Below are 12,910 nucleotides of genomic sequence, written 5' to 3'. Positions count from 1 at the left end.
GCAGCTCTGCTGGGAGGAAAGGCTGGCACAGCTGGGATTGTTCACCTGCACAGGAGAAGCTTTGGGCTGAGCTCAGGGTGGCCTTGCAGGGCCTGCAGGAGCCCCAGGAAAGCTGGAGAGAGACAATTTCCAGGGGATGCAGGGACAGCACCCAGGGAATGGCCTCAAAATGAAAGATTACAGGTTTCGATCAGATATTAGGAACAATTTCCTCCCTGGCAGGGCGGGCAGGCCCTGGCACAGGGTGTCCCTGCATCCCTGGCAGTGCCCAAGGCCAGGTTGGACACTGGGGCTGGAGCAGCCTGGGACAGTGGGAGGTGTCCCTGCCATGGCAGGGCTGGGATGAGATGAGTTTTAATTCCATAATTCCATGATTCTGCCCCAAAGCCAAAAGCCGCTGTTTGAAAAGGAACTGCTGGCCTGGTCCATTGGTGCCACACCTTTTTCTGCAGCACAAGAGTCATCCCAGGTCTCACCCAAAGCCCAAAGCCATCAGCCAGGTCTTTCCAGTGGTTTCCCTGACTCTTGGATCACGTTCCATGTACACAAAAGTCTGGGTTGCCTTAATTGCCCCAGTAAAATGTGACTTAATCATCTTTCCTTGCCTAGAAATCAATTTAAACAAACACAAATTCACCCCACAAGGGAACCCTAAATCCCTCTTCACGTTGGTAATGTCTTGTTATCCCAAATGGGATTTATAAAACCATGGATTATCCTTAGGGATCCACAAGGATTATCCAAATCCAGTTCCTGACCCCAACAGTCCCACCCTGGGCATCCCTGGCAGTGCTGTCCAAACCCTCCTGAAGCTCTGGCAGCCTCAGGCTGTGCCCATTCCCTGGGGAACTGGTGACAAAAATGGTTATTTCCATTGCAGTCCCTATTAGAGGAAAAGAAAACCACCTCAGCATTAAAAGTTCTGATTGCTACTCCAAAATCTGAACAATTCATCACTTTTAAACCCCAAAAGTTTATCCTGTCTCTGGTTGTTAACCTTGGCAAGTCATTCACGTTTCATTTCCAGGCACACTGTATATGAAACCCTGCTTCATTTAGAAAATTAAATCATTTTCTCCAGTAAGGGACAGCCAGAAGAAGCTCATGTTCCTATAAGAGACCTGACTCTTGGTATCAGTGTGCAAAGTTTTTTTGGTGTGAAAAATGTGTGGGTGTTCAGCCCTGTCCATTTTCACTTTTACAGGTTTGATAAAGAGAAAACTCTGCAGGCTGAGGGGTCCTTTTCCTCTCAGAGGTGGCCAAAAGGATGGAAAAAGTTGTAACTGAATTTCTTGCACAGGGTTTGGAGCAATGAAACCACCACGTTATGCAGCAAGTGATTCAGCAACGCTCACAAATACAGACTCAAAATAGTTTGGGTTGGAAGGACCTTAAAGATCATCTTGTTCCACCCCTTCCATGGGCAGGGACACCTCCCACTGTCCCAGGTGGATCCAAGCCCTGTCCAACCTGGCCTTGGGCACTGCCAGGGATCCAGAGGCAGCCACAGCTTCTCCAGGAATTTCATTCTAAGGATTTCTCCCTGATATTTAATCTAAACCTCTCTCTTTTAGTTGAAAATTCTGTTCATGGAGTCTGAACTTGAGTTATCTTCCAGATATGAATTCTATTCCCTCTGACTCATACAAACCCCAAGAGCTCATTTACATGGAGGTTCTGAAAACCAGAAGTGTTTTACAGAAGTCTGATATTATCTGGTAACTGAATTCTGAAATACAAAGCCCTTCCCATGAGGTGGGTGAAGCTCTGCCCTCACATCTGGGGCCTCTCTGGGTGATGTGAATCCCAAAATCACCGAGGTGGGAAGGAACCTCCAGGATCACCCAGTGCCACCCCAGCCCCACCAGCATCACCCCAGTCCCTGTCCCCAAGGCCACATCCAGACTGCTCTGGGACAATTCCAGCGACTCCAAACCTCCCTGGGCAGCTCAGCCCAAGGCCTGACCACTCTGTGAGGGACAAAAATGTCCCAGAGCTCTACAGAAACCTGAACAGAGACTCTCAAATGTTCCCATCTCACAGAGATCCAGGGGACAGCCAGGAAAAGATCCACCAAAGGAATCTGGGTGATGATTTTTTGTTCAGTTCCACAGGAAGTGTTTTAAAAAACCTGAGCCTGCCCTGGTGCCATTTGAGGCCATTTCCTCTCCTCCTTTCCCTGCCCCTCCTGTCAGGAGCTGTGCAGAGCACTGAGGTCCCCCCTGAGCCTCCTTTGCTCCAGGTGAGCATCAGAGAGCTGTGACTGATCCAACCTGCCCTGAAGGCTGGATCTTCTCAGGATCCCAGGATCAAGGCTGGGAAAACCCTCCAGGATCACCCAGTGCCACCCCAGCCCCACCAGCATCACCCCAATCCCTGTCCCCAAGGCCACATCCAGACTGCTCTGGGACAATTCCAGGGACTCCAAACCTCCCTGGGCAGCTCAGCCCAAGGCCTGACCACTCTGCCAGGGAAATTTTCTGTCCCAGTCTCCAACCTGAGCTGGCCCTGGTGCCATTTGAGGCCATTTCCTCTCATTTTTTCATTTCCACCAACCCTCCCTCACTGCCCCTCCTGCAATGAGCTCCCCCTGAGTCTCCTTTTCTCCAGGCTGAGCCCCCCCAGCTCCCTCAGCTGCTCCCTCATCCCTCAGGATGTGTTTTCCAGCCCCTTTTCCCATCTCTGGACACTCTCCAGCCCCTCAATGTCCTTCTGGAGGTGAGGGGAGCCCCATCCAGCCCCCCCTGGCAGGTGTCAGGATGAGCTGTGGTGCTGAGTGAGGGCAGGAGATGAACCCCAGGGCTGTCACTCCTGATTTTACACAGCCAGGACAGATTTAAGGTAGCACCGCTTCAAAACCATTCCTGCAGCCACACTTCCCCTTTCTTTGTGGGCAGAAAATCTGTCCTAGAGCCAGTTCTTGGGATAAAATCCTGGATCCCCCCAGACAGGGACAAAGTGGCCACCAACTGGTCAGTCTGGAGGAGAGGAGGCTCAGGGGGGACCTCACTGCTCTGCACAGCTCCTGACAGGAGGAGGGAGGGATGTGAGGGCTGGGAATTCTCTGGGAATGTTCAGGAGGAGTCTGGATGTGGCCCTTGGGGTCACAGTTTGGGGTGAAGCTGTTGATGGTGGGAGTGGGGGGATCCTGAAGATCTCTTCCCACCCTGATAATTCCAGGATTCTGTGGATCTCTGCAGGTCTGGCTGTCACAGCACAGATGAATCCCATAAAACCATCATAAAAAATGAACTTGTGAGAGCTGCAGGTGGTGCTGGGGCTTTGAAGGCCCCAGACATTTGTCACAAAGGAAACACAGCCCCACATTGTGCTTCACCCTGAACCTGCCAGGGATTTCCCAAGCTCTCCTTTCCCTCTTAAACACCACAAAAGCCACTGGAAGGGCTGGGAATTCTCTGGGAATGTTCAGGAGGAGTCTGGATGTGGCCCTTGGGGTGAAGCTGATGATGGTGGGAGTGGGGGATCCTGGAGATCTCTTCCCACCCTGATAATTCCAGGATTCTGTGGATCTCTGAGCCCAGGTCTGGCTGTGTCACAGCACAGATGAATTCCATAAAACCATGTAAAAAATGAACTTGTGAGAGCTGAAAAAAAAAGAACCAGTAAAAAATGAACTTGTGAGAGCTGCAGGTGGTGCTGGGGCTTTGAAGGCCCCAGACATTTGTCACAAAGGACACACAGCCCCATGTGGTGCTTCACCCTGAACCTGCCAGGGATTTCCCAAGCTCTTCTTTCCCTTTCAAACACCACAAAAAGCCACTGGAAGGGCTGGCTCAGAGCTTCTGAGCTGCTGATTTGATGAGGGTGGCAGGGCTTGCCCTGAATACAGCAGCTTGAAATGTTTATAGCAGATCTCATAAAACCTGACGGTTTTCAGGTTTCCTTCCAGTGCTTTCTCAGAAAGACTTGTAAGACATAAACCTTTCAACCTGCAGACAAAACCCAACCTAAATGCAGCTTCTGGGCTTTCAAAATCACAGCTTCAGTACGAAAGCAGATGACAGAAACATCCTGCATGACAAAATGTTCATGAGGTAAATGAAAAAAAACCCCAAGCCCATCCTGGACTGCTTGGGGGTTCACTGGAATCAGAAACTCAAAACAAAAATTACAAGTTGGAAACAGAAATTCCCAGATTGATCAGAGCCAGAGAAAGTGTTCTCACAGATCTTCACGAGGTGAAACTGCCCAGTTTGACAGAGTTTCACTCACAGCAGAAGTGGGGAATCCTCCAGATGACAGCAAGGATGAACTGGAAACTCAATTTCCAACTGAGCTGCCCTCACACTCTCCTTCCCTGCTTCACACTCAGTCCTTCTATGTGCTTTTCTTTCTCCTATTTCAATATTTTGAATAAATCTTTATAGAAAATTAAATGTTTTGGACTAAAATTAGTTTTACTGGACTAAACCATTTAGTTTTATTATTAAACTTAAATTGTTTGTAAAGCTAGGGTTTGGCTGGGATCCCAGTGTTAAAAAAAGTCATTTATTTTGGAAATGACATTGGGAATCTGCATAATTCCTACTCTTTCCATTGGCAGGAGGGGCATGCCTTGATTTCAGTATCCCTGAGAATATTCTGGTGTTTGCAAGGCTTCACCAACTGCCTTGGGTTGGAAATGCAGGATGGGGCTGGGGCTGTGTGTTCTGTTCCCATCTGTCAGAGCTGGGGCAGTTCTCTGCTGTCCATGGGGCAGTTTTTTCTTTCTCTCTCCCACAGCCAATCCTCCCTGCAGGAGATCTCTGCTGTCCATGGCCACTGAGTGTCCCTGCAGGGCTGATCCAATCCCATCATCCCATGGGGAGATGCTGCATTGCCCAGGGGAGGAGCCAAGCATTCCTACCTGGATCCAATCTGAGGTGCTGGCACAGCCCAGCAGCCTTTGCCCAGTGCATTGCCAGAGGAGCAGCTTCTGCTGCCCTGCATGGCCAGAGGGAGCCCAGGCCCATCTGCAGCAGCCCTGGAGCTGCAGAGGAAAACTCCCCCCTTGTGCAGGATCCCTGCTCCAGCAGAGCCACAGCTGGCACTGCAGGAGGGCTGAGCCCCCATGGGATGGGGCTGTGCCACCCCCTGACACACAGGGGGGCACCTCCTATTCTGACTCTGGCAGTGTTTTGGTTTTTTTGGGTACTATTGCATCTGTATTTTTAATTTTCCTAGTAAAGAACTGCTATTCCTAATCCCGTACCTTTGCCCCCTTAATTTCAATACCATAATAATTCAGCCTATAATAATTTGCATTTTTTCATTTCAACAGGGGCTCCTGCCTTCCTTAACCAACACCTGTCTTTTCAAACCCAGGCACCCACAGCCTGGAGCCCTTTGTGGGATCTCAGGTGCTTCAGCCACCAGCACTGCTGTCACCTCCACTGCTGCCACCCCACACAGCTCCTCCACGCCTCTCAGAGAGGAGATATCTCTGCACAATTTGGGCAGCTGACTCAAGTTTATCCAAATATTACCCAGCCTCTGCAGAACAGAAAAAAAGGAGGGAGGACAATGTTTTCTTGTCCTCTCAGCCCAGTGAGTCACCGTGGCCTGTCTCTCTCCATGGCCAATCCCAGATGTCCTGGAGGAAGCCACAAATCATCTGGCAGATGACAGAGCTGCTTCCAGGGGATCTTTCTTCCCCAGCTTTAACAGGGTTTGCTTTGTGCTCTGAAATAGGGCAGGGAGAGGCAAAGGGAAAACTTAACCCTTCCAAAGTTTTTTGGGTTTTGGGGTTTTTTTTGTTTGCTTGCTTTGTATGTTTGTTTGTTTTTGGTTGGTTGGTTTTTTTTTGTTTGTTTTGGTTTGGTTTTTTCCCCTCAACCTGGCTGGTATTTATTAAGAAATTGTTGATGATCTTAAAGGGCTTTTCCAACCTACACAGTTCCATGATATTCTCAAATCCAGGAGTTTTTAGGATTCGGTTCAAGCCTTGGATTCGGTGGGATTTCATGTCAATGAACCTCCCCTGGTACAATTTAATGCCTTTCATCCTTGCTCTCCATCCCCATTCCTGACTGGGAATCCCTTTGGATGTGCAGCAGAAACCTCTGGAACCCAGCAGGTACCATGTGCACGTGGCAGGATGTCAAAGTCAGACATTTCTGCTGGTTTTGGGATAACCCACAGAGAAATCTGCTTTTTCCTTAGGATTCTTTCTCCTTGGCTTTTCAAATCCAGTTTCTAAATCCAACAGCAGTAATTTCCTTGCCACTCTTGTTTAGGTACAGACTCTCTCCTGTCAAATAATCCACAATTCTGGAGCTGATGGGAGCGAGCCCCTGATCCCTTCAGCCTCCACTCCCACCCAGCACACCAGGGACTTGAGGACTTTTCCAATGGGAATCCCACCACAAGGAAAGCCAGAGCCGCTCATTTTCAATGAGAAGTATGACTGGGACACTCATTCTTTATTCTGAAGTCAAATTTCAAAAATTACTTTCATAAACTTGCCACTACCCCTGGCTTTCACATGCATTTCAAGATAAGCATCCTGTTATTCTGGGATCACGCCTCAGCAGTCAAACTAAATCTTGATTATCTTCTGGTCACACACACCAAAAAAAAAAAAAAAAAAAAGAAAAAAAAAAGAAAGAAAAAAAAAAGAAGCAGTTTATTTTCTGTTTTTATTGCATCCCCTGGCAGCATGGGGGAGATACTTTCATCTTCCACCTCAGAGCTGGAGTTGGTCCCTCATGGTAAAACACCCAACAATCTCTAATTAATGGCCAAGTGAGAAAGGGCAAAGGCAAAACAATCTGAGGGATGTGCAGGCCAGACAGGACCTAAATCCTTTTTAGACTCAGCACAACACATCCCAGGGCTGAGTGTGGCTGCTGAAACGCTCAGTGAAATATTTTGGCTCAGGATAAAATCTCTTGATCTCACCAGAGCAGCATGTTCAGCTCTGTCAGACTTTTTACTTCCTGTGTTCAGGCCTCGCAGTGTTTCTCAAGGCTTTTAAGTGAAAAAAAGAGCTCAGGCTGTGTAAATCAGACATTGTGCAAGGTTTTTCTACTTGTAAGCCAAGGTTTTTATGAGCTTTAGTTCAATTTCCTATTCACAAGCTGCAGTCAGTGGTTTATAATGCTGACAGGAATTAACTCTTTGGTACGGGGCAGGCAGCCTGAAAAAGGCCTGGAAAATTCTCTCTCCACAGTGACAAGGGAATTTCTGCTGCTGGAAACAGAGAATCCAGACTGGTTTGGGTTGGGAGGGATTTAAAAATCATGCTATTCCACCCCTTCCATACCAGGGACACCCCTTCCTCTGTCCCAGGGTGCCCCCATCCTGGCCTGGGACACTTCCAGGGATGAGGAATCCACAATTCTGGGGCTGATGGGAAGGAGCCCCTGACCCCTTCAGCCTCCACTGCCACCCAGCACCAGGGACTTGGGGACTTTTCCAACAGGAATCCCACCACAAGGAAAGCCAGAGCCGCTCATTTTCAGTGAGAATCAGAGTGCTCAGGTGTCCCTGAATCCATGGAGAACCTTCAGAGCAGGGAGAGCTTCTCCATTAAATCATCTCAAGACCTTCAGGATCACCCAGTGCCACCCCAGCCCCACCAGCATCACCCCAATCCCTGTCCCCAAGGCCACATCCAGACTGCTCTGGGACAATTCCAGGGACTCCAAACCTCCCTGGGCAGCTCAGCCCAAGGTCTGACCACTCTGCCAGGGAAATTTTCTGTCCCAATCTCCAACCTGAGCCTGCCCTGGTGCCATTTGAGGCCATTTCCTCTCCTCCTTTCCCTGCCCCTCCTGTCAGGAGCTGTGCAGAGCACTGAGGTCCCCCCTGATCCCCCTTTTCTCCAGGCTGAGCCCCCCCAATTCAGCCGCTCCCCCCAGGATTTGTTTTCCAGCCCCTCCCCAGCTTTGTTGCCCTTCCTTGGACTCACCACTTTTATTTTGCATTTACAAGGCAAGAATCTCTCAATGCCTGGCTGCTCCTTGGCACTGTAGGACTCAGAAGAAATCACCCACAGTGTATTTTTCTGTTTTTCCATGTTATAAAATTGCTATGCTGCTGTTCATTCCCAGTTGATAACAAACCATCCAAATGTCACACCACGGCCATGATGAATTAATAAAAAATTATCACAAAGGCAAAACCAGGAGAAAACTTCTTTGCCTACTGAAAGAATCAGACCTTTGCCTACTGAAAGAATCAGACCTTGCCTACTGAAAGAATCAGCAGAAAAGTGCCCTCCTGGAAAATATTACACTTGATGTAATATACACTCTTTTGAGTGTATATTACACCAAGTGTAATATTTTAATTATAAAATAATTCTATAAAATTTTAATTATAAAATTATATAATATAAAAACTATTTTAATTATAAAATATTACACTCTTTTGAGCTGCAGAAAAAGATAAGTTCTGTGTTCTTTCATAGGCAAAATTACCAGGAAATTAAAATTGTGACAATGAAACAACTCTGAGAAATTACAAAATTATAAATTACAAAAAGAAAAATTAGAAATGATAAAATTAGGAATTATAAAAATTAGGAGGGGGTGTGCTGCAATTATTTTGTCCTCCTTTAAAACCTCTAGGGTCACTCTTTACCACAGACTCCCCCCCCAAGAGGACTCATTTTGATGCCCCATCCCAAAAGTTCTCCTTGGAATGTGTTGGGAATTCAGAGGTTCCAGCCTGGTGCCCATTCCCTGAGTGGGGAGCTGGTGTGGTGTGATAGGAACAGGGCCACATCCTTTGTGGTGCACCACACCCCATGGACGTGTCAGGGTTTCTGTGCCTGCCTCTGCCCCCAGGGGCTGCACCAACGCTGCTGCTTCCCCATTCCCCTCTTTTTTTCCCAATTTTCACCCAGTATCAAGCTCCAAAAGAATGATGGATTTCCTTCTCACAGAGCTGCCTGGCCTGATAAAGGGAAATCCACAGAGAAAACAAATTTTTTTTCCCCCTTCCTTCACGATTTCGGTTGAGGGAGAAAGTGCAATAAATTTTGGCGGGAAAGGCAGAAAAGAGGCACTTTGGGGACGTTTCTTTGCAAGGGCTGTTGAGAAATAGGGTGAGAACAACCCACCCTAGGGATGATTATTTTTCTTGCTCCCGAGCCCAAACGTTCCTTTTGCTGAGCCCAGGATTTTGAAACTGCCCTGAGTTCGTTTGAGTGGAGAAAGGAACAAAAAGGGAACTGCTGGAAAACCGTTCCATGTTCACACACACACACACACACACACACGGTGCTCTTTTGCAATGATGAAACATTTGTTTTACAACTCAACTGAAGTGTCTGACCTGAGGTTTTCTACAGGGGAAAAAAACCTCTTTCCACAAGGTTCTGCAGGATCTTGTGTCTGGGCTGTCAAAACTGAATAGGAAATTTTGTACAAAAATAAAAACCAGGAATGATTTGAGGCAGAAGGGACCTTAAAGATGATCCCATTCCACCCCCTGCTGTGGGCAGGGACACCTCCCACTATCCCAGGTTATTTCAAGCCCTGTCCAGCCTGGCCCAGAACATTCCAGGTGTTCCTAAGATATGCAGGTGACTTCCAGCCTAGCCCTGCTTGTAGCCCATTCCCCAAAGAAAACGAAATACCGGTGCTGGAACAACATTGATGCCAAAAATGAGGACAAAAATAAACCCCGTTCTGGGGTGTTGAGCTAAATCTCCTGCTGGATTAAGCAGCTTTAAGAAACTCCTCCTTTTCTGGACAAGTCAGCCCTTGGTTTTCAAGCAGCTGCTCAGAAATGTTTTGGGCTCCTGCCAAGCACACGACCCCTGCTCTCCATCCCGCCCCGTGGCCTGGCACAAGCACAGCCCCACGAGGTTCACTCTGCTCTTTATCACACACACAAAATTTCCTCAAGAGCCCTTCCTGTGCTACACATTAAACACCAAGCAGTTGCTGAGCTAAAAAAAAAAAAAAAAAAAAAAAAAGAAATTAAAAAAATAAATAAATAAAAAAGGCTGACGAATTGCAGGAAGATCCTGCTTGTTATTTTAGCAGTATTGCTTCCTTTCCCTGCTCGGGGTGCTGAGCAGTGGCAGCACTTGGGCACCTCCTGCTCTCCCTTCAGCATCTCCCCCAGCCAGGCACCAAGGTGCTGGTGACTCACAGCCTGCCCTGCCAGGAAAAAGATGGAGAAAAACTTCGGGTATGAGGAGAAGGAGGGGGAAAAAATAGATTTGAACAGCAGAGCTGGGTAGGATTTGGGCAGGCTGTGACCCTCAGGAGCTGCTGCCAGGGGTGACACAGCAGCTGGGAGCAGCTCTTCCGCATTCCCCGTTATTAATGGGAATAAACTCCTGACTCACGCCAGCCAGGCTGGGCTCTGAGCAGCTCCAAAGCGCTGCTCCATTTTTGGAACCCTGGCTGCTGAGAATTCCAGACTTTCTGTGCTGCCAGGCACTGACCCCCAAGAGAACACTGCATCTGACCTGAGGCCATGGAGAAAACTTCCAAAATTAAATAACAGAATTAAGATTATTAGTATGTATTTTGAATAGAAGTGTGTAGTATCACATGGTGGGAAACTTAAAGTTTTAGAATATAGGAATATATATAAAACAAGATAGAAGTTTTAAAGCAGAAGCTAGTCCTTCTTTACCTCCTTCTTCACCTTCTTCTTCATGAGTTTGAGTAGTATTATATAATTAGATAAGAGTCCACGTTACAAGCCACAAGTAATTATTGAGTTAAAAGTAAAGATAATTTACGTATAATTTCTTATATAACACTTTATCCTTAAAAAACCTTATACAAAGACACATCTCCATTTTAAACTTATAAAGTTACACACTACAAAACTCACACTTTGTTCGACTGTGACACAGATAAAAACAACAAACATCTAAGTCCAAACAAGAAATGCCATCTCACACATTTAACCCCAACTTAAGCAAAAAAAAAGGACCCCAAAATATCCATTGCTCCCTGGCCAAGCCAGGGCCAGGCTGGGTGTCCTTGTCACCCACGTGGACACAGCCCCTCTCTGCTGTGGGACAGGGACAAGCTCAGCTCCAGGATTCTTTGGGAAGGCCATTCCCAGGGAGCTGAGAGGTTTCCCGTGCTGAGCTGTGTGAATAAGCCATGACTAAAGCAAGCAGCGGCTCCACAGGGGGTGCTGAGAGCACCACAAGAACGTTACAACCTCCTGGGCACTGGTGACACAACACAGATTGCGCTGGCCGAAATTCCCCCTCGGAGCTCCTCCAGGGCTGCAGCTGCTCCCTCAGCCCTCAGAGCATCCTCGGAGCCTCGCAGTCCATGCCCACCACTCCTTCCCCCGAGCCACGTGAGTCGCAGCAAGCTTTAAGCGGGTTCCTAAGCTTTTATCTGAGCCTTAAACCCAGCCTAAATCCTGCTCTGCTGGCTGGGCTTGCTGCTCCCTCCCTGCACTGTCATTTGTTGTGGCAGCTGCTCAAAAAGTCCCCAAAAAGAATCAAATAGGAGCTTGAGCTGCCACTCTTGTACCTGCAGGAATTCCCAGGAGTTGTCCGAGCCCTCTGGGATTTAGGAACAGCAAATTCACGAGCATGCAATGGTTGTTTGAACAGCTCAAATGAAACCTTGTTGGAATCTCTTTCACTGATAAGCAAGGAGATGATATTTCTGCCAGCTCAGATATCAACTCAAAGAAAACTGAAGTGGAAAAAACCCCATGTGCTGCAAGGAAGTGCCCAGATCCTCTCCAGACATGCATTTTGTGAAACATGGGAAAGCAAAACATCCATTTAGAAATTCTGAATGGCACTTACCTCTCAAGAAGTGCTGGTAAGAAGGAAGTGACTCAAATATGCTGTTTGAAGCCATTGTTTCCTCTCTAAAACTCACTCTCTCTTCACTGGGAGGGAATTTAGGGTTTCTTCCACCTTGGGGAGTGCAAAGTGAAGATTGGTCATTGCCACCACCCTCCTCCCAGCCATCCCTCTCGGCTCCATCCCGGCGCCTCGGGAGCGGATCCTGAGCTACTTTTGCTCAAAGAACTCTGAAATTGTTTCTTGAGGAGGGGAAAAAAAAAAAAATATAGCGGCTTGCTTGTGGTTGCTGATGCTTACCACCCTCCGAAACCCTGTGGTTTGCAGGCACAACGATTCGCCCTCCCTGCTGACCAATATCCCGGACCCGCTCTTGGGTGACTGCCTCCGTACCCAACTTGTGGTTCTGTGGTTGTTTATGAGGCCCAAAGAAGTGTTTCACACAACCCAAATTACAAATTTAACTGTTCCCCTTTCCAGGACCTGCCTCCATTGGTTCTTTTGTATCACATGACTGGGGTGATGTCGACTTTCTGCCTTTTTTTTTTTTTTTTTTGAAGGTTTTTTTTTTTTTTTAACTTGCTGAAGTCATGCCCTTCCCACTCCACCTGCCCTCCCCGGGGCTCCAGGCAAGGATGGAGTTGCTGAGGGAGGGAAAAACTGGTGATTCACCAGCCCCAGTGCTCCAAAAGGTCTTTGATGAGTTCATTCAGCTCCTCTTGTTTGGTTGTTTGAGGTTTTTTGGGAGCTCCTGCTTATTTTGATAGCGACTTCATTGCTGCTTATTCCATAGAATTCAAACCTGGCTTTGAGGCTGCTGTGAAGGCAGCAGGATGTGGAACTCATCCTGTAAAACATTGGGAATCAGCTGGAAGGGAGACCCCTGTAATGAGATTTATTTTTTCAAGAAAATGGGAAAAAAAAAAAGGAGGTTAAAAAGTCCCAACATTTATTTTTTTAAGAAAACAAAAAAAAAAAAAAAAAAAAAAAAAAAAAAAAAAAAGAGGGGAGATTTAGAAAGCTTTTGGGTTTTTTTTTAAAGAAAATGGGTAAAAAGTGGGACATTAAAAAAGTCCCAATTTTATTTAGAATCTCTGTGATGGCACCCTCGAAGGAGTGCTGGAAGTGCTCAGGAAATCTTGGTCTTCCATAGGGTCCAGT

At 47.3% G+C, this 12,910-nt stretch overlaps 1 protein-coding gene across 1 annotated transcript in view; it reads right to left on the bottom strand.

The window, feature by feature from the left end:
- Window positions 1-12,164, bottom strand: part of RUNX1 (RUNX family transcription factor 1) — a 190,633-nt gene extending 178,469 nt beyond the window's left edge. Inside the window, exons 1-2 of the mRNA XM_054627663.2 lie at window positions 12,050-12,164; window positions 11,750-11,863 (exon numbers count right to left, since the gene is read on the bottom strand). Of these exons, the coding sequence (XP_054483638.1) occupies window positions 11,750-11,804 (55 nt within the window). The 5' untranslated portion in view covers window positions 11,805-11,863; window positions 12,050-12,164. The remainder of the gene's footprint in view (window positions 1-11,749; window positions 11,864-12,049) is intronic.
- Window positions 12,165-12,910: the final 746 nt, after the last annotated feature.

Source organism: Agelaius phoeniceus, chromosome 2, assembly GCF_051311805.1.
Source record: "Agelaius phoeniceus isolate bAgePho1 chromosome 2, bAgePho1.hap1, whole genome shotgun sequence".
NCBI lineage: Eukaryota > Metazoa > Chordata > Aves > Passeriformes > Icteridae > Agelaius > Agelaius phoeniceus.
The sequence above is the reverse complement of the archived record's forward strand: the minus strand, read 5'-3'. Positions and strand labels throughout refer to the sequence as shown.